Source organism: Galeopterus variegatus, unplaced genomic scaffold (assembly GCF_000696425.1).
Source record: "Galeopterus variegatus unplaced genomic scaffold, G_variegatus-3.0.2 Scaffold3538, whole genome shotgun sequence".
In the NCBI taxonomy this organism is placed as follows: domain Eukaryota; kingdom Metazoa; phylum Chordata; class Mammalia; order Dermoptera; family Cynocephalidae; genus Galeopterus; species Galeopterus variegatus.
This window is the reverse complement of record NW_007729649.1, coordinates 45,835-67,056: the sequence shown is the minus strand read 5'-3', so window position 1 is coordinate 67,056 and position 21,222 is coordinate 45,835. Positions and strand designations below refer to the sequence as shown.

At 47.3% G+C, this 21,222-nt stretch overlaps 1 protein-coding gene and 1 pseudogene across 1 annotated transcript; one reads left to right on the top strand and one right to left on the bottom strand.

Moving 5' to 3' along the window:
• Positions 1–1,173: 1,173 nt before the first annotated feature.
• LOC103600996 lies at positions 1,174–5,080 on the bottom strand (annotated as a pseudogene).
• Positions 5,081–14,864: 9,784 nt separating this feature from the next.
• Positions 14,865–19,085, top strand: LOC103600994 (cystatin-9-like). Its single transcript, XM_008585370.1, is given in 7 exon segments — positions 14,865–14,957; positions 15,131–15,194; positions 16,379–16,557; positions 17,915–18,045; positions 18,047–18,088; positions 18,398–18,407; positions 18,996–19,085. Coding segments are annotated over 7 exon segments (609 nt in total).
• The last annotated feature ends 2,137 nt before the right edge of the window (positions 19,086–21,222 follow it).

Genomic DNA, 21,222 nt, shown 5'->3' with positions numbered 1-21,222 from the left:
TCTCAGGGTGGTTTTGATTTGCATTTCCCTGATGATTAGTGATGTTGAGCATTTTTTCATGTACTTGTTGACCATTTGCTTGTCTTACTTTGAGAGATGTCTATTCAGTTTCTTTGTCCATTTTCTAATCAGGTTACTTTTTTTTTTTCTTTTTTCCTTTTTGTCTTTTTTACTGACTGGTAACGGGATCACAACCCTTGGTGTCGCGCCCGCACCGCGCTCAACCAGTGAGCGGACCGGTCTCTATATGGGATCCGAACCCTCGGTGGGAGTGCCACCGTGCTCCCAAGCGCTGCACTCTACCGAGTGCGCCACTGGGCCGGCCCAGGTTACTTGTTTTTTTACTGTTCAGTTGAAAAACAAATATCTTAATTTGTTGATTTCATCCATTTTTATCTAACACTAATGCTTCAGAAAAAGGTAGAAGTTCTAATAATATAAGTAATTTATTCTTTCGAATGCTTATGATGGGGCAAGAGTCCAGCCAATATTGGCCCCCCCCACCCCACAGTTGACACCTTTTATTTAAAAAACAAAACAAAACAACAACAACAACAAAAAGCTTTTGAAATATGTTGGGAAGGACTGGAGGTGCTTTGTAATTTGGGCACTGAATTCACACTGTGGTGACCTGCAGAGGGTACCAGCCACCCTCTGGGAAGACTTGGGGACCCATGTTCAGTCTGGAGTCTGTCCATTTGAAACTCTTTGTCTTGTATGAACTGAAAAGCTGCATCCCTCCTACCATAGGCTGAATGCAATACTGAACACACAGAAGTGCAAGAAAGTCATCAATACAAAAAGTAAACAGATCAGTTTCAATTATCAAGATTATTCCAGGGCACGAGTTCATTTCTGATTTCTTCTCTCCGGTTCTTGTTCCTGCATGGCCCAGCCAAGATGATCATTCCAGTTTATTCTCAAATCTGTACTGGATCTTTCATGACCTCCCTGATTTGGCCAATGTGGAAGGAGGTGATCCTGCTGGATTTGCAGCAGCAAATCTCATTATGTCCAACAAGTTAGTCGATCTTGGTTGGTTGGCACCAAATGAACCCACCTCTCTCCGAGTCCCAAGGTGCCGAACAGAAGTACGTTCTTAACCATCGCACAGCCCTATTCTTCGTTCCAGTGCTGACTTGCTCCAGGCTTCAGCTACAACCACATGGAATGTCATAAGGCCACGCAGATGCAGTGGTGCTGGAGTTTGCAAGGCAGGACTCTGTTGAGCTAGTCAAAGTCAACCAGCTGGATCAGGTCGGAGAATTTGGTGTTCCCGTCATCAAGGCTGAAGAACGTCTGTCCCTTGACCTTGCAAGGTACGATCTGGAAATTCTTAATTTTCTGGTGATGACACAGTGTGAGTACAAATGCCTTTGGATTACTCCAGCTGTCACGGAGGAGAAAAAGCCCGTCCACAAGTTTGATGATCCTGTGGGATTCCTCCCTGGAGATCATCCCGTGGAACCAGTGCTGCATCCTGTGAATCACTGTACTCAGGGTGGAAGGGTGCAGGGACTTTGGCTACCTCGCATATTCATCGGTGGGCAACTCCTCCAGGTGTGGCCCTCCTCCAGGGCTGCACGCTGGGCTTCAGCCAGTTTCTCTATCACTCTTCCTGTTTGCCCAGAAAAATCCATGACCACAAGGGAGTTCTCAGAGACACTATGCACTGGCATTGAGAAGGAAGAGAGCAGGGCTTTCCTCTGCTGAGGGATCCGGTGCTTGTGGTACAGGAGCTTTCCATACTTGAGGAGCCTAAACGTCGTCATCAAGCAGCTCCAGCCCCGCTCGTCTTCTGCACAGAGCAGCCTCAGCTCTTTCGCTGCCTTCCTTACTTTGTTTGGCTTTATGCAGAGCCCAGGGTCCATGGGGACACTGTACTGTTTTTTTGCCGCTGGTCAGGGAGAAGACGTTGCTGCCCTCCAGGTCAGCTAGTAGCTGCGAGTGTCTGGGTTCCTTTGAAGTTCCTTTTGTGGAGCAATAAAGGCCTGATCTCCGCAAACACATGTATTACTTTTTCCACGATTTCCTTCCCAGCTCTTTCAGGTGCAAAAACTCGTGAATTTCAGGACAGCTACTGGAGTTTAGAAAATTCTGCAAAAGCTGGGTCTGACTGCCTTTGACAGCTGGCACCAAGTAACCATCTGTTTTGGGAAGAAATTCATAGGATTTTTTAAAAATTCATATTTTGTGTAATTCTTCCTGAATAAAAATTTACTTTCACTTGCCATGGCACTTTCCACTTGGATCACCAACTCATGGTGTAGAGCTAGAGCCAGGGTCTGGAGCTCACAGATCCCTCGAGCCAGTTCACAAATCCTTCGCATGCAGGTCTATGAGCTAGGTAACCAGCAAAAAGGTCCTTGGAGCCTTGGCTGAAGTAGGAATAGTCTTTATTCAGGACATACAACACTATGAGCCAAGCAGTCCACAGAGAAACTCACAATCTCAACTGCTACCAGCAAAGTCCAAAGAGAAACTGAAACTGAGCAGCTGCCAGCAGAGTAAACATGCTCTATTTTTAGATGCTTAGAGCCAGCTCTGCCAGCCAGCACTGCTTCACAAACTCAAGAACACACAAAAGCAAAGATACATGGGTGCACATGCACACTAACTCCACCCACACACAACTTGTTTACAAGAAATGTTGAGGGAGCCTGACTAAATTATCTTATTTCCCCACACATGGTCTTCCAAGCACCTTTCTAATTCTAGGTGTGGGTGGTGCTCCACTAGCACCCAGCTGCTGTCATCCACACAGTGATTTTTGTAAACCAACAACTGGCACAGGTGTCTCATGTCTGCTAGACTCTACACCATTTTGCTCCTCCCATCTTCTCTAAAGACTTTAACATCCTGCTTTGCTGAGGCCTGGCTCAGAGAGATAAGGAGCCCTGAGTGAGCTCAGGGAGGCTCCTAGCGGCCCACCCTTTTTGAAAGAAATGGTTAGTATAACACTGGTCCAGCAGAGAGGTTTGCTTCAGTAAAATAAAAATGGCACTGGTGAGAAAGTGTCAAACAGAAGGAATCCATCCAGACAGGAAGCTGATGCAGACCTGGTTCAGCTCACATCTCTAAGGTTGTATTCTCAAGTCTAGCTTCTAACCTTCTGAATAAGTAAACAGAGCCCCCTCCAGGAAGGGCTGGAGCCGAGGCACTGCTGTAGCATCCCAAGAAACTCCCCCAGATACTTTCACAAGAATTTGATGAGCCAAACATGATAGCCTTGGTCTTTCCAGTGAGCATTCATCATATTCCTGATTTTCGTCCTTTAATGCAACGTGTTTCCTGTGCCTCTACTATCTGTGCTTTTATTTGCATTGTCCCTGATTCTCTGGACATCCTCCTTAACTCTGATCAATCAACGTCGTAACTTTTCTTCAAGGACCTTCTCAGGCTCATGCATGACTAACTCAGACTGCAGTGCACTCTACATTTTGTGAATTCCCAAATTCCTCAAGGTCTGTGACTCATATTTGAACAATAATTGGGGTGTTCTTATACATCTGATGGGTTTTGTATCTTTAATGGGCAAAAATGTTAACTTCTAACAAAATTTTGTGTAGTGATCATTTGCCAGTGATGACTGCAGGAGCTGTTCAGCTCTTCCCTAGGTAAGCTGGAAACAGGAGGGGAGACAGGAACACCCACCATCTCTCCTTTAAGGACCGGAGGCCAGTTACAAACAGAGACATGCAGAGCTGGGAGGAATCACTTGCAGTTTGGGTCATCAAAAATGCATCCTGAGAGAGAGTGCATGTCACCCATTCATTTGCTTAACAAACATTTACCAATGCCCAGCCGGCCCCAGACAGGTTCAGCTCAGGAGTGCAGTGGGGAAAGGTCACACTAACAGGGGTCATGGCTAAATCAGTAAATAGCTCATAACAATGAAGTGTAAAAACAATGTTACAACTGCCACCTGCTTTAGTGTAAAAATAAGTTACAACTGCCACCTGCTCTCATGTTAGTTTGGGAGAAACAGGAATTTATTTGTGATGCTGGGGCCTGGCCCTTTCACAGTAAGCAAAGAGGTCGATGATGATGCTTGGATATGGCATTTCTCAGACGTGTTTAACTGGAAAATAGGAATTTCACGATCTCTATCATTTATATATATATATATATATATATATATTTTGGGTTGGGGGAAGTCAAATTACAATGTTTACAATGTTCTTTTTTTTCCAGTATCTGTTATATAAAACTCTAATTTAATATATATTTTTTCAGAACATACTCTTAGACAGTACCTCTTGCTCTGCTCTGATAATGTTAAAAATGTGTGGCCACAGTCCCTATAAAAAAATACCTTTATAATATTCAAAAGGTTAAACTCCCCCCCAAAACTGATTTTTCCTAAAAGAGGCAGGATAATTGGTGTAATTAGAACAGAAATATGTCACTGATGCAAAATAATGCAAAGTGGTTAAGACTCTAATGAACCCAACACTTCCTATAGCCTGTAGATTCCTAAACGAGGCCACATGACAAAGGGCTGCAGGGGGCCTTGGGTTCCACCCAAGCTGTGTGGTGTCCAACGTGCTTGTTCATTTACTTTACATTTAAAGGCCCAGCATCTTTTAGAATTTCCAGATTATACCAGAGGAAGTGGAAGAATAAATTAAGTTTAGTCATGTACAAAAGCAATGAAGAGACAATGCTAAACTGTTGTACAGTTGAAAAACGTAAAAGTAGATTATAAAGACTTATTTCTTAGATTTTCATACCACCTAAAGGAATAATAGGGAGATTTTTAAAAAATCCTAATACACTCTGAAGTTGTCTTACCTCCCCATCTTCCACGCATGCAATATATTTTAAAATGTGATTTGCACCTTACTGTCTCTTGGAAAGTATTTTCAAAATAAGTTGGTAAATTCGGCTTCTCAATTGAGTCAATATAATAGGTTTAAAATAACATGTGTGTTTCTCAATAAAGAGGCATTACCCAGATGATTTCTTCCCAACAGCACTGATTCCAATTCCTCCTGCTGTCACTGATCATCAGCAGGTAGCTGGTCACCCAGTCCAAGCTCCTGTAGCCTGCCTGGACGGCCACAGCTGTGACCTCCATTCTCTCTCTAAGGTCAATCTGCAGACACTGGCATTTATTTGACACAAGCAGGGTCCAGCCACCAGCTCCTTTTTCTAGAAATAGTAAAAGAAGAAAAATAGAAAAAGAAGAAATGGTTAAAATCTTTGTTAATAGAGTTAAAAACACCTGTGAGACTAGGTACATACAAATGCAAGGTGATAGGACCTTAAGTGCTTGACACTCTGGTGTGCAGCCCCCCTGCCCCCCGAATGTGTGAGGTGATTAATATGAGAGGAGGCTCCTCAGCCCCCAGCGCGGTGAATGCACTTGGCCCTGAGCACAACGTGGTAATGGGCCTGCTATTTAAACACTTCTGCCCTTTGCTGCACATAAGGAAATAAATTCACTTAAAGAAACTCTCCAAGATGTTTTGCATTGAAAAGGAAGAAGGATAAAATGTTGGAAGTTGAGCCAGAGTTAGAAGCATGATAATTCCTCCAAGGCAGAGAAAAAGTGCTCACTGCATCATGTAAATTCCGTGATGGGAGGCAGGAGGCAGGCATCGCTCAACATGCTCTTACTAAGTTTCTTACGAAGAAGTAAACACTAATTCTCAGTGTTGCTAATGTTTTAAATTATAGTGTATTAAATAAAAGTTACTTTTACAATTTTTTCATTTCCCTGTAGACTTATAACCGACAGAGAGTTTTTAATATTTGACAGAGTTATCTGTAAGTCATGGAACTATCCTGATTTTCCCCACTGATAATATTAAGACCTTTCTGCACAAAGGCAGCTCGCATGCTCATTTTTATAGCTCTGCACTGCTGAGCAAGGTGAGGACTGCCTGCACACAAACAAATGCATGGTGCAGGAAGAGGAGCCATGGGCAAGGCCATCGTCGCTCCTGTGGGAGGCCACAGAGCCCTGAGTTGTCCTCAAGGTCCCTTTGCCTTCAGTTTGCTCCTCAGCTCACTGGCATTCGTAACATGACGCAGTGATCCAGATCTGCATTCCCGAGGCATGTGAGCCTGCACCATCTGCCTGAGTGACCTTGCAGTGTCATATTAATTTCTCTCTCTGGACATGACATGTTTGAAGCTGGGTTCGAGCTTACCCTGGGTTCCACATATGTCCTTCCCAGTCCCCAGTGAGGGCCAGCAACCTAAATTTTCCTTGATTGTGAGGATCAAAGAATTCAGTCCGTAGGGAAATTCACTTTCTGCAGGTTTATGTAGAGGTAAAAGGAGCCCTGAGTGGCTGATGGGTCCTTGGTGTCCAAGTCAGTAGGAGCCATTGTGTGTGCCTGGTGAGGTCATTCCTCCCTCCGGTGCTGAAGTATAATAAAGCAAGCCCCAGAATTATAAAGGCAGGAAGGAAGGGTCGTGGATCTCTATATTTTCTCCATGGTGAGAAAGAGCACCACTGAGTGGTCACTGGCTTGACTCACAGACCAGCATCCCCACGAAGCTCCCACTGCCACAGCCCCCACTGGGCCCCTCCACACTGTCCATCACTGGCTTCCACTGCAGGCTCTGGAAGCCTCCGCTGCCCCCACCACAGTGGAGTTTACCTGTCTTGCAAGGTGAGGCGTGGGGACAATCTTTCCCAAACTCCAAACAAATCCCAAATCTTTTTGCACCTTCCCATGTGATCCAAATCACCCATTCCTCACTCGGAAATTGCAATAGACTCCTAAGTTCTCTCCCTAGTTTTTTCATATCACCCTAATCTGTTTTCTACAGAACAACAAATAGATCATTTAAAATGTAAATTAGATGTTCTGCCAAGAACCCTTCAAGTATTTGCCATTTGACTTAGAATGTAACGCAGATTCCTTCATTGGGCTAAAACACCTCCATAATATTGTTGCCATTTACCTGTCCTATGCTTCTTTCTTTCACTCTGCTGTTGTCACATGTGCCATTTTTCAAATTCTCAAAGAAATCAGGTTCTTTCCAGTGATGCATCTGTCCACTGTCACTTATGGACTCTGCTTAGAATGCTCCTTCCTCGGCCTTTGCGTGACTCGGCTCCATCTGCCATCTCATTGAAGTGGGACCCTTCAATTATGTTTTCTCAAACACGGTTTGTTCCATTGAAGCACCGCGTGAGTCACAATTCCTTGGATGTGTGCTTATCCTTTTACTTACTTGTTAGCTCTGTTATCTGTTAGTCTATAGATAGTGAGGATAGGGCTGTGACTTTTTCCTCATTATTCTCGCATGCTAGGAACTCAAGAAATGTCTCTACAATGTTTCGACCAGGATCTGTGTTAAAAAATGACATTAAATGAACAGTCCATATTGTACACATAGCTACCATTGGTATTCCAGTAATTTCTTTTAGATGTCACATTTGGTAAATGCAGAACCAGATTTTCCTAAAGATATGGTGTAACCCTGAATTCTAATTTTCCACTTTTCCGTTTTCTAGAAGCAGATATTCTGACATATGTAACAACATGGATTGATACCAAAAACATTATACTGAGAGGAAAAAAAAGACAGACAAAAAAATCTGTACACTCGACACTGAAAGGAGGACACAGACACAAGTGGTGTAAGTGGAAGCGAATCCACGGTCGCACCAGTACGGTAGGGGGCAGAGAGACAGAATTGTGCTTTATTAAGTATTTTAATTATTTTTGCTACTATAAATGTAATTTTCTTGATTTCTTCTTCAGAAAGAATGTATTGAATTCTTAATGTATTGAAATGCTACTGATTTTTTATCTTGATTTTGTATTCTGAAACTTTACTGAATTTGTTTATTAGTTCTAAAAGTTTTTGGTGTAGTCTTTAGGGTTTTCTGTGTGTAAGAGCACTTATCTGCAAACACATATAACTTTCTTCTTTCTGAGTTGGGTGACTTCATTTCTTTCCTTTGCCTAATTGTTCTGGCTAGAACCTTCAGCACTATGTTGAGTAGAAGTGGAGAAGTAGACATGTTGTTGGGACTGATCTTAGGAAAAAGCTTTCAAATTTTCACTGTTGAGTTAGATACTAGCTTTGGATGTGTCATATCGCCTTTATTGTGTTCTGGTACATTCCTTCTATACCTAATACGTTGAATGTTTTTTTCATGATATGATGTTGAATTTTGTCAAATGCTCTATCTGCATGTATTGAGATAATCATACATTTTTTGTACTTCATTCTCTTAATTTTGAGTACTACATTTATTATTTTGCATCTGTTGATATATTATATCCCAGAGATAAATACCACTTGATCATGGTGAATCATCCTTTTAAAGTGCTCTTGAATTCGGTTTGTGTTTTAATCTGTTTGTGCTTCATAACAAAATAGCAGAGAATGGATACTTCATGAACAATAGAAATTTATTTCTCACAGCTCTGGAGGCTGGGAAGTCCAAGATCAAGGCATGTTTGATGTCTGGCGAGGGCTGCTCTCTGCCTCAAGATGTGTCTTCACACTGTGAAAGGTGGAAGGGAAAAAAGGGCCTATCTAGTTCTCTCTAGCCCTTTTATAAGGACACAGATCACATTCTTGAGTGCTTCACTCTCATGACTTAATCACCTCCTAAAGGGCCCACCCCTTATTATTATCACATTGGGGATTAAGTTTCAACATGAAGTTTGGAGGGGATACAAACAGTCAAACCTTAGTATTCTGCCCTGGCCCCAAAATTTATGTCCTTCTCACATACAAAGTATGATCATTCCATTCTAATAGCTTAAAAAGTTGTAACTCGTTGAAGCCTCAACTTTAAAGGCTAAGTCCAGTGTCATATCTAAATATCATCTAAATCAGATGTGGGTGAGACTCAAGGAACAATTTATCCTGAGATAAATTCCCCACTAGTTGTGAGCCTGTAAAATCAAACAAGTTATGTGCTTTTAAAACACAATAGTGGGACCGGCATAGGATAGGTATTCCCACTCCAAAAAAGACAAATAGGCAAGAAGAAAGGGGTAATATGTCCCAAGTAAGTCCAAAATCCAACAAGGCAAACATTAAATTTTGAGGCTTGAGAATAATCTTGTTTGAATCAATGCCTTGCCTTCCAGACGCACTGGGGTAGGGGTCCAGTGGACCCTGCCTCCATGGCTTTGCTGGGCACAACCCACGCTGCAGCTCTCACAGTTTGAGATCCAGGGCCTGTACCTCTCCCAGGCTGGAGCTGCACATTGGTGGGTCTCTATTCTGGGATCTTGGGTACATCCCTACCCCCACAGCTCTGCTAAACATTGTCGTAGTGGGGACTGACTTTGCTGGCCCTGACACAATGGCTTCACTGGCATTTCCCTAATGGGGACTCTCTGCAATGGCCTTGCTCCTACAGCTTCACTGGGCATTAATCCAGTGGGTACCATTTGCAGTGGCCTGACATGGATGGTTCTGCTAGGTATTGTCCTAGTGAGTGCTCTCAGGGTGGCCCTTGGCCATTCTGAGTTTCCTGACTCTGCCCGCTCATAACATTGTAGCTGCCTGTACCCCGGCCACATGGCCCTCAGACTACTCTTGTCCCCTTGGGTCCTGGTCTGCCGGATTCTAAGAGAGGATGTCCCCTCTCTGGTCTTCACCTCTTCTGTTTCTTCACCATCAATGCCATGCCCTGGGGCACACTGTTCAAACTCTAAACAAGTCCTGGTCAGAGGGGTCCCACTAATTGGGATCCACCCACAGGTCTGGCCACACACTGTCCTGTCTTTCCGTGGCCACCTGCCAGTCACAGCAGTTGGCACCTCAGTGGCTGAGCACCTCCATACTTGCTTGTTCTCCTATTTGCAAGAATCTGAGTTTTCAAGACTTGGCAGTTTAGAAATTCCTCTTTGTCCAGATTCATCATGTTTAATAGGTCATTAAATATCAGCATTTCTAGAAACTTTGCATGCCCTGAGCTGGAGGGAGTGGCCTTGGCAGTTGATGGGGTGATTCTCAGTGATTCTCATGGGTCCCCTGGAGGAGGGCACAAAGCCCCCTCAGTCTAGGACCTTCTCAGGTGTCACAGCTGAGGTGCATCTCAGCTGAAGTCTCAGGACTCATGCACATTTACTCACATGGCCAGAGGGGTGATGACTGTGACCTCTCAGGGCACCAAATGTTGATAATGGAGCCCACCAGGACCTTGGGCCCCCTCACAGCACTGTGGCCTTTGCTCTTGAGGTGCTGGCTCACACACTTTCCTGGTCCACTGCAGGCTGGCAGATGAAGGAAGAATTTCTAGCGTCACACTCTAAGGGTGGTCTCATCACCAGGAGAAGGAGGAGCATCTCCTGGGAGCCTCTCAGAAATGTGCAACCCCAGGGTCTACCCACCTTTGAAAAAGGAGTCTGCATTTTCACAAATCCTCAGGGGATGCATGTAAAGTAATGCTTGAGAGACCCTCCCGTTGTGTGCCAAATGCTACCAACACCTTAACCAAACCTCCTAGATAGACCAGGGCTCATAAAAAAAAAAATTTAAATGCCAGACAGTAACCATTCTGGCTTTTGTTGGCAGATGGTCTCTTTTTCAACTACCCAGCATTGCCATTGTATCTTAAAAGCAGCCATAGACAATGTGAAGCAAATCAGAGTGGGTGTGTTCCAGTAAGACTTCACTTACACAGGTGGGCAGCAGGCTGTTTGGCCCTTGGCAATAGCTGTCAACCTCTGAAGGAAAACTACTCTGTGTGCACATGTAGCTGGTGCCCGAGTGCCAGCATGCTGCCAGCTCCCACCTCAGGCACCTATGTCTCCCCTACTTGGCTCAGGGCTTACTCTGTGCAGATGGAGCTCCCTCAGCAGAGCAGGTACACCCTGCAAGTGTTGGAAATGTCAAGAACGAGGGTCACCACCATTATCAGGAGGGAGGCAGGTAAGTGTCCCAGTCTCCCCAACCTCAGGGCACCCAATTCAGAGGAAAAATTTTACATCAGTTCTCAGAGCTTCTCTAGCAAGATGAATCCCCGTGGTCCACAGTCTGGGCTCTAGAAAGAGATGCTCACAGCCTCTACCTAAGGACTGAGTAATGTACTCTTTCCAGACAAGATAAGCTTTCACTTCATGAATATGACTTCAACATTTATCTGCAGCTATGCATAAATTTCAGAGGATCTAGAACCTCCTGAAGGCATGTTAAAACCCACCAGGATACTGACCCAGTAGGTGTGGACAGGACCAGTAAATTTGCATTTCTAACTTGTTCCCAGGGGATGGTGATATTCCTGCTCCCTGCACCACACTTTGAGTAGCCCACGTTCAGAATACTTCCCTGGGGTGTGGATATAGATCAAGCCACAAGTGAGAAGTGACTGAATCTGAAGGGCATTGGAGTGGGTTCTTGAGAATGATTTCTGCTGTGCACACTGGATCAGGAAGGCATCAGAACACCATTCCTGATGATAAAGAAAAAGGAGGGTTTCTAGACCCAAGGCATCAGTTTCCACAATAGTGTCCTAGAGAGGAAGGAGGATGCTTTGAACCTGAGAGTCTGACTTTGTTGCACAATCGTCCCTCAGAGCTGGGGGCTTCCCCAGGAGCTGCAACTCTCAAAACTATGTAAATGCCCAAGAAGTGACTGTTTAAATTTTTCTAATTTTTGTCATTATAAAAAGTCGTGTGATGAATATGTCTTTTATGTGTATTTGTGTGTATATATGATTACTGTTTCCTTGTAGGCAATGTGCTCAAAAGTCAAACTACTGTCTAATATTTTTTGACCTCCGAAGGATTATTAGTAAACATATTAAGATGTCTGCTGTTAAAGCAAATAAGAAGGCTGCCATTAGCCTCAGGTTGTCTCTGTACCTAGAGCTCCTCCATAAGCAAACCAAAACTTAGCTTGGAGGAATTTCTTGTGTCCGACATAAAAAATAAACCTAGCTTCAATTGATCACAAACAGCCAGCCAACCAATTGGTTATATAATTAGTGACCTCCATCACACCATAACCAAAGAAGAAAAATGCATAGCTATAGTCAATCAGATAACTTCGTTGCTTTACTACCCTGTTCAGCTTGTGAAAGCTCACAGTTCGTGCTGTTTGAATGGAGCTCTCCCAACCTCTTTCCGTTTTGAAAAAGAGAGATTAATGTTGAATGGTGGCCCTCTGTCTTCTGCTGACACGCCTTCAGAGATAGCAGCATCCACATGAGGCTGCACTGCCTCAGAGGGACTGCAGGGAGCCCAGCAGGTCCCAGTGCCCTGGGCCACTGCCCTCTCCTGCCCAAAACCCGGATCCAGTGCTCAGGAACTGAGGAAGGAAGGGCTGAGCATGTGCGTGTCCACGTGCACATATGTGTGTGCAAGTGCCTGTGTGTGTGCAGCATTTGGGGGATGGCAGAGGCTGCTGGGTGTAGATGTTGATTCTAGTCTATGAAAGGGAGAGGAACAACACTGGGGGCGATCGGTTTCCTGACTCACACCATTGCAGTGGCAGATGCCCCAGGGACCAGGAGTGGGGTCCTACATTGTGAAAAGTATGTGGTGATATTGGCGCCTGCCCCTCGCTTTGCGTTGAGTAGTATTCAGGAAATATGGTTAGAACTTGCCAAATCTGACGTCCCGTGGATTGAACTCTGTGAGCCAAGAAGGGGTTCTCAGATAACACTGGGGGCCAGTGAGTGGGATGAGTCCTCTCGTTTAACCCAGTAGCTGCTATGAACAGTCCTGTACAGGTTTTTGTGTGAACACATGTTCATTAGAGTGGGAAGTATGCCCAGGAATGCAATATCATGCTTAGTTTTGTAAGCACCTGTCAAACTGTTTTTGAGAGTGGCTGTCATGTTTCACATTCCCATCAGCAATGTGCAAATGCCCCAGTTTATTTGTCTTCTTGCCAGCATTTGGTGTTGTCACTGTTTTTTATTTTATCTGTTCTGGTGTTATGTAGTGGTATCTCATTGTGGTTTTAATTTGCATTTTCCTGGTGGCAAATAATAGTGAACATCACTGCGTAAGTGGATTTGCCACCTGTGTGACCTCTTTGGTGATGTGTCTTTTGCTCATTTCCTAGTGAGTCTGTTTTTTTGCTGTTGAGTTTGGAGAATTCTTTGCACATGCCAGACACTAGTTGTCTGATGCGTGTGTGGTTTGCAAGTGTTTGCTGCCACCGTGTAGCTGCCTTTTCCTCCTCTTCATAGAGGCAGTCATTGAACAAAATATTTAAATTTTGATAAGAAATAACTATTCAGTATTTTTGTTTACGTGTCATGATTGCATGTTGAGACTAAAAACTCTTTGCTGTGCACAGTATTTTCATATGCTATCAGTATGTATCCTGTGCCTCAAGAAGTTTGTCTTTCATCATTACTAATATTTTATATTCTCTCCCTCTCTCTGTTTCCTGAGTTTCCCTACTTCTAATAATCTTTTCACTCAATATTTGACATAGTTCATTACCTACATTCTTTGTTTAAAAATCTTGTTGTTTTATTATTTATTTTACCTTTCTGTATTAACATTTTGTTCTTTATTTTCTTATTTCTGGCTTTTTTATAAATGCTTTTTGAGGACGAATTTCCCTGTCATACCAAATTAGCTAAATTTCACGTTTTATATGGTATTAAATATGCTCTATAAAGATAAGTTATGTGTTATTTGGTAGTAAGGTTTTAACTTACAAAACAATATGCTTTAGTTGCATTTTTGCTATTTTTGTAGGTATTTACAACTGATATTTGCTATTAAGTTGTTACCAATTTATTTTGTCATTTTGCTATCAATTAATTTTTCTAATTCAATTTAATAAACATTTTGTAGTATTTTTCACTGCTAATTTGATTACATTATCATGAGGAAATGCAATTAATCTAAAACCATCAGCCACAGCTTTATTGTTCAGTTGTCAATATCTTTCTACTTTTTAAAAAAACTTTAATTTCATAATTACTAGACTGTTCTTTTAAAAACTTACATTCTATGCACAACAATGTAAATGCACTTTGAATTACTAACCTGTACACCTAGATATGGTGAAGATTGTAATTTTGTATTATTTGTATTTTGCCACAATTGAAAATTTTTTCACATTTTGTATTGAGTAGAGGGATTTACAGGCTACTGAAGTGGACTAGTTTATGGTACCTATTGATTCTCTGTGCCCTTGATAATGTTTAGCCTCCCTGACCAACTTCTAGGAGATGTGCTAGAATCTCCCAACATGGCTGATTCTCCTGGTGACACCAACACTTGATCCTCAATTATGCCAAGTCCACGGTGGCATTTGCATGTAGGTTCACGGCTATTATAGCTTCTGGATGGAATTTTTTCTTTTATCATCATATAACCTGCATCTGTATTGCTAAGGATATTCTCAGCACTGGACCCAATCGTGTACCATGTTACTATGCTATAAGAACTCTCTTTTTATCACCAACAACCAGGGTTTTAATGTGAGCTAAGATTTCTGTACTTGGATTTGATACTCTTGTTATTATGGGGGTGTGTTTATCCACCTTTGCCCTAACATGTGAGAGAAACCTGATTAGGACCCTCAGTGAATCTGTGGTTCAGAAAGGAAAATGGACTCACCGTGAGTATCAGGGTGACCAGTCTATGGTTCAGGTGGGTGGGAATGTTCCAGTGAGTGAAGAGATAGAGTTGGGGGGCCCAGGTGGGCAGCCTGGAGAGGGGTGGGGAGGGGAGCGATCGCCTGTCCCTCAGTACCCGTGCCTGTCCAGGGCTCCAGCCCACCCCTTGCACCTGAGCCCGTCTCTGGAGGAATTCCCCTCCCTGGGCAGACACACAAGTCGTTTGATAATCACAGTGGTGACAATAAGTCCAGGATTTTACGCTTGGCTGTTAGTCTTGGTGGTAACTCTAAGCCCTGCCTTCCCTCCTCCCCAAGGCAGTGGCCCAGGCCCAGACACGGTGATGACGAACGTGCAAGTTCCCAATGTACCCGCAGTAGAGATAAAGAAAGAAGCCGCCAGTGCAGAACTCCTGACCAACGCGTGCCACTTCTCAGTGAGCGCAGCACTTCTACTGCAAGATGACAATTGGCCCCTTCAACAACAAGCTATTTAGGGAGGAATGGACGATGCTATATGCATTTGTGGAGTGGACAACTGAGGTGCAGAAGGCTCAGGGCAGTGCAAAGGTGCGGGATCAGCTCTTGGCCGAGCTGGGCTGGCTCTCAGGTCTCCAAGGCCAGGGCACCCCCAGCTCCCTGTGGTCCTGGGAAAACTCAAGTGAATTCATCAGGTACTGTCAGCTGTTGGAAGGGGTGCCAAGGATCTCATTGGGTGAAACCAAAAATGGCACCTGTCACCCATGGCACAGGGCAGATGGGTCAGCCAGAGAGTGGGAGACTGCGCTGTGCGCAACACCCTGAGACCAGGCTCCTGCCCTCACCCTCCATGGGCTCAGAGTCCCACCTGGATGCTCCTGTGTCCCGCAGGCCTAGGAGGGGGTGTGCACATGCTCCTGGAAGTGTGTGAGCCTGGACATGGTGTCTGTCACAGCCACTTTCTTTCCATGGTTCAGAGCCCCCTCAAGGATGCGCTTGTGCCCAGCTGTGCTCAGGAGCAAGTGACCTGGTGCAGAGTGCATGGCCTCACTTCTGTGTCCACACCTGCCTCTCTCCCTGCATCCCCCAGCACTGTGGGGTTTCTGTGGCTGTCCCCAGATTTACCAAAACACATGTCCCCACTGACGGAATCCAACCACCAGCACCTCCTGCTCTTTCTCACATCTCTTTGTCACAAGGCGGCTGTGCCAGTGGTGCAGGCCCCAAGCCACAACACAGCAGGGAAATGAGGCCCGAGAGAGCCCTCAGCCCACGGCCTGGCCCCTTGGCCAGCAGCCGGTGATTCTCAAGCAGGGGGTCTGGAGCCTTCTACCAGCCCCCTTGCAGCGCTGCTTCCCATCACCCACATGCTCGCTCCTCCCATGCACCCTTTAGTCGCTGTCCCTTTCTGTCTCTGCCCCTCCCTTATGGTGTGTCCAGGGGTCAGCTTCTACTTATACCCCTTGTGTCCTCGTTGCAGTGTTGATTCTGGGGTATCCAAGCAGAGGCCTCCTATGACCCACGGAGGCACTGGGAGTGGTTCTGGCTGCGACTCAGGCCCAGGCCCCTCCCTCCCATCGCTGGTCCTTCCCACCCTCCCTCCTGGGTGGTGACCTTCCCTTCTGGACAGGACGTGAGTTAAACAGCTTTGGTAGAGGAGGCCAGGCCAATGTAGGGGGGACAGGGTGTAATGGCAGAAATGAGGCCAGAAGGAGGAGTTTGTGCACAAGCAGATGAATTAAGGACAGGACCTGGGCCTGGTGGCTCCAGTGGGAGCTGGGCTCGGACGGGAAAAGGCAGGGGGTAGGGGACACCTGCAGCATGTCGTGTCTGCCTTGGAGCTGGGCTCTGCCCTGGGCAATGCTGCTGTTTCTTTTAGGCTTCCAGCTCCTGGTGACTCAGTCCTGGCGTTCCCAAGAGCAGGAGGACGGTGATGAGCAGGTCCTGTCTGCTTACCTCCCTGCCACGGTGGAGTTCGCTGTGCACACATTCAATCTGCAGAGCGAAGACAACGCTGCCTACAGGCTGGAGCGCGTCCTGAGTGCCTGGAGGGAGAAGGTTGGTGACCACGACCCCCCAGCCCTGCCCTCCTGCACCTGCTGCTAATGAGGGACAAGGGGGGGGTCTTATCAAGGAGTCTTGCTTCCCCCTTTGTGATTTATACATGGGTGAAATATAACCAAATCAGGTCAGTTTCAGTTTTTATAAAAGATTTAATTAGGATTTTTAAAAAACTTGATTCGAAGTCTACCCAATTCTAGATATATTATTCAGTCTTCATAATTTTTATGATGCTGTTTAACTGAAGAAAGACTTCCAAATAAGAACGACAAAAGAGATGAGGCTACTGAGTAAGGAAAAGAGCCCCAGAGAAAATGTCCATAGAGAGAGATTGAGAAGGATTTCAAAGAAACGAAATGAGAGCGATGATTAGAAAACCAGAGAGATAGTCACAGAGAGAGGAGACAGGGGGAGGAGGGAGGTAAAAGGAGAAAGAGGGACAGAGAGACAGAGAGAGACCTAAGAGAGCGAGCACCTGAGGACTCACGGAGCGCTAGGGAACGTCCCTCAGTCCGAGTGGCCACTGTGTGGTCACTTCCCTTTCTCTGACGCCTCCTGCTCTGGGCAGACGACCCCAGCCCAGCACACAGCTGAGGCCTCTGTGCATACCTGAGTGCATTGCTCTAGCTGGTCCTGCTGCTCCTGCTGTCTCGGGTGGGGACTCCCACGTGGGGCTCCTGGCTCTGTGTGTTGCAGCCAGGCTGGTGGTTGGGACAAATGGTGGGATTGGAGGATGACATGGGATGCAATGAAGGAGAGTGGAGTGCAGAAGAAGAAGAGCAAGGAAGGCTTCAGAGCACACTTTGTAAGGGGGCAGATGGTGTTCCTTGAAACCCTGGTTCCAGTCGTGTGCCTGTGTGTGGTGGCAGCAGCCCAGGGCACGTTCTTGCTGGGGGTCCGATGCAAGCACTGACAGCACACTGTGCATCGGGCTCCCTCTCTCGGGGCTGAGATCATCCATCAGAGGCTTAGAGAGCCAACACATCCCCAGGCACTTGGCACCTGTCCCCCGAGGATGCAATCATAGGCTGAGACCCCTTCTGAGAGTGAAGCGGGGTCTCACCCTGGAAGAGTGGGGTGTGGGGCTGGGGATGGGTGCTGTGGTAATGGAGAGTGACTCAGCCTGTGTCTTCTCCGTGGCCTCCACCGTGCCCACCTGCCCTTTGCTCTTAACTCCCCAGCTAGAGAAAGTCCCCCTGGGTTTTACCTGGAGAGAGCTGAGGCCAGGCCCGTGGGAGAATTCCCAGTGAGGACAGGGTCTGGGCTCTCCCTACATTGGATGCATCTGTCTGCACGATCAGCTTCTCAAGGGCAGCAGGAGGGGTGAGTCCACGTGAGCCTCTGTGTTCAACAGGATTATTCCAAGCTGGTGTTCTCCATGAACCTGCTGCTTCATCAGACCAGGTGTGGGAAATTTCAGGAAGACATCGACAATTGCCCCTTTCACCAAAGCCCAGAGCTGGACAAGGTGAGACAGGACACCAGCACCTCATGTACACAGCTGTGGATGCTCCTGTGTGTGGACAGGGTGAGGTGTGGAGCAGCTGACGAAGCTGTTCTGAGGGGCGTAGAGGAGGAACCAGGACAGGCTCTGCCAGGCTATGCTGTTTGTGCCTTAGTGGGGAGCCCAGCCGGGCAGGCAGCCCAGGGGTCCATGTGCAGGCCCCTGGCCACTCTGCATTTCCTGATTCTGCTCACTCATAACATTGCTGCTGCCTGCACCCCAACCACATGGCCCTCGGGGTGCTCTCATCCCCTTAGGTCCTGGTCCGCTGGATTCTAATAGAGCATGTCCCCTCTCTGGTCTTCATCTCTGCCCCTCCCCTGTCTTTTGCAGAAGAATCCTGGTGGGGGCCCAGCATCACCTTTGCCTGAGTGGATAGTTGCCAGGGTCCACCGATCCTGATGCAGAGCCTGAGGGGGTGGAGGCTGAGGAGGGGCCCCACCGCCTTCCCTCCCTGTTTCTGCCTGGGCCCTGCTGAGCTGTGGGATCTGCTCTGGGTGACAAAGACAAGGTGGAGACAGACACTGGGGACATCGCTGCCTAGGCTTAGCAGACACTCTTTTCAGAGGATTAACTAATAGGTTAACTAACTGTTTAAATCTGACAGCAGCCCCTGCTGGAGCAAAGTGTCTCCTGCTGCTCTTTGGGGAAGGAATGACAACAGACAGCTGGGGGCCCCCCTGGAGGCCACTGCCCGGAGAGGGGGGATCTGACACGGGTGCCTGAGGGTCAGGTGGAGCCCCAGATCATGCTGAATGCTCAGAACATCCCAGGGGTCAGGCTGGGTAGCCACACCTGAGGGCCAGAGCCACACCCCCAAGCTGTCGCCCGGCATGGGCAATGCTGAGAAGGAGGCTGGGTTCAGAGCAGGAGCCACACGCTTCCCGAGACTCCTGCACCCACCGTCGCTTCCTGCGCTTGTTCCCTGCAGTTCTTCATCTGCTTCTTCACCGTGGACGCCGTGCCCTGGGAAACACAGTTCAAACTCCTGAACAGGACCTGCTCGGAGGGGTTCCCCTGATTGAGATCCACCCCCAGGCCTGGCCATACACTGTCTTGTCTTTTCAATATTTAGTAGGTCATTAAATATCAGCATTTCCAGAAGCTTTGTGTGCCGTGTGCTGGAGGGAGGGGCCTGGGCAGTTGATGGGGTGATTGTCAGCAGAGCAGCCTGGTGGGTCCCCTGCGGGTGGGCTTCTCTCAGTCTAGGACCTTCTGAGGTGTCTCCTGCTGGCACAACTAAGGTGCGTCTGAGCTGCTGTCTCAGGGCTCATGCACTTTGACCCACACGGCCCGCCCCCCAGGGCACCATATGGGCACGATGGAGGAAGACAGGCCCTCCAGCCCCCATACCCCACATGGTGTTTTCACAAATCCTCAGGGCATCCATGTGTCATTAAAGAATGAGAAGTCATGATGGGCCAGATGCTGTTAAGTCTCTGCCCGAGTCCTCTCGACCAAGGTTCAGTACACATTTTCCGTAAAGTTCTACAGAGTAACTCTTTTGGCCTTTGTGGGCTCTATGGTCTCTTTCTCAGCTACCCCACATTGCCTTTGTGGGTTGAAAGCAAATCAGAGTGGGCGTGTGCCAGTGAGACTTTACATACACAGGTGGGCAGTGGCTGCTGGCCCTCGGCCTTAGCTGTCAGCCTCTGAGCAAGAGCTCCTCTGCATGCACCTGCAGCTGGTGCCCGAGTGCCAGCTTGCTGCCAGCTCCTGCCTCAAGCACCTGCGACTGCCCCAGCTTGGCCCAGGGCTTACTCTGTGTGGATGGATCTCCTTCAGCAGAGCAGGTACATCTGGCAAGTGTGGGAGAGGTCAAGTGTAAGGGTCATCACCATCCTCAAGAGAGAGACAGGTGAATGTCCCAGTCTCCTCAGCATCAGGGCACCTGATTCAGAGGCAATTTCCACGTGGGTCCTTAGAGTCTCCCCAACAGGAGGAACCCCGGGGCCCACAGTGTAACCCACTGAAAACAGACCCAATGGTTTTGTTCCTTCTCTGTCTCCCTCTTTCACTTGTGTCTCCTGAGATCCTCTCCAAATAAACTGTACCCTCAGTCTGTGTTTTGGGGTCAGCATGAGGGAAATCAAATCAAGACATGTGGTCTGTCTGGACCATCGTCTTGGAATGCATCCTCCCTAGAGACAGCTGGGTGGGGGAATGCCCAGGCCACGTGCTCCCAGGCAAAGCCACAGGGAGTGCCAGCACTGAGGTGGGCACCGCCCTGCCCTACCTTGTCTCAGACTTGAGCAGGTTTTTCTTTAGACCCTCCCACCACCTCTCCTGCCTGCTCCCACCCTGTCTTCCCCTTGACCATGGCTCTGTCGGCAGAAAGAAGCTTAGAGGAGAACTTTATCCACTGTGATGCCAACACGTTTTCCATAGTCCACCCCATCCATTCCACTCAAGCCCCATCTCTTAGGCAGTTCCCAGGAGTGGGTCTCGTGGGGGATCAGCTCACCAGGGGAGTCCTGGCTCAGGACCCTCTGTGATCACAGCCTTGTTGGTGGGGCTGGGGGGGAGAAGCCCACAGGATGGCATCAAAGCACTGGCTCCTTGTGGGACATGCTAGTTCCTGGCTGACTCAGTTTACATGTGTGGGGTTTTGTCAGTTTTCTGTATCCCCAGAAGGGGGTCTCCACAATGTCCAGGTTTTGAGGTGGTCCCCACAGTACCTCTAGGTTTCAGAGTTTTGCATGACATGGGCTGGGTGCTCAGGCCCTTTGAGATGATGGATCTAGCACTGAGGCCTGCTCCTTTGGGAAGATCTCTCCTACCTGGCCTTGCCCATCTGTGCCTGCTCCTGGAGGTGGCCACCTGGTCGCTTCTCTCCCTTCAGGAATCTGTGTAGTAAGGAATGAGGACATTGGCCCATAGATACTGAGGGTGGCCATGGGGTAGGCACCTGGCCAAACCTCATGCCAGAGGCTGAAGCCAGAGCCATGCTGGGAATAGCTGGTAAACGGCATCCCTGGCCCAGGCCCCAGGAAGGAAAGGGGGCACAGACTGCCATTTAGTGTCATGAGCTCTCTCGTTCTCCAGAAATGTCAGTTCTCATCCAACCCTGCACCCTCCTAGCTTCTAACCTCCCAGCCTCAGTTTCCTGATCATTTACACAAGGATGACAACCTCTGCTTGGCTGGCCTCAAAGAGTT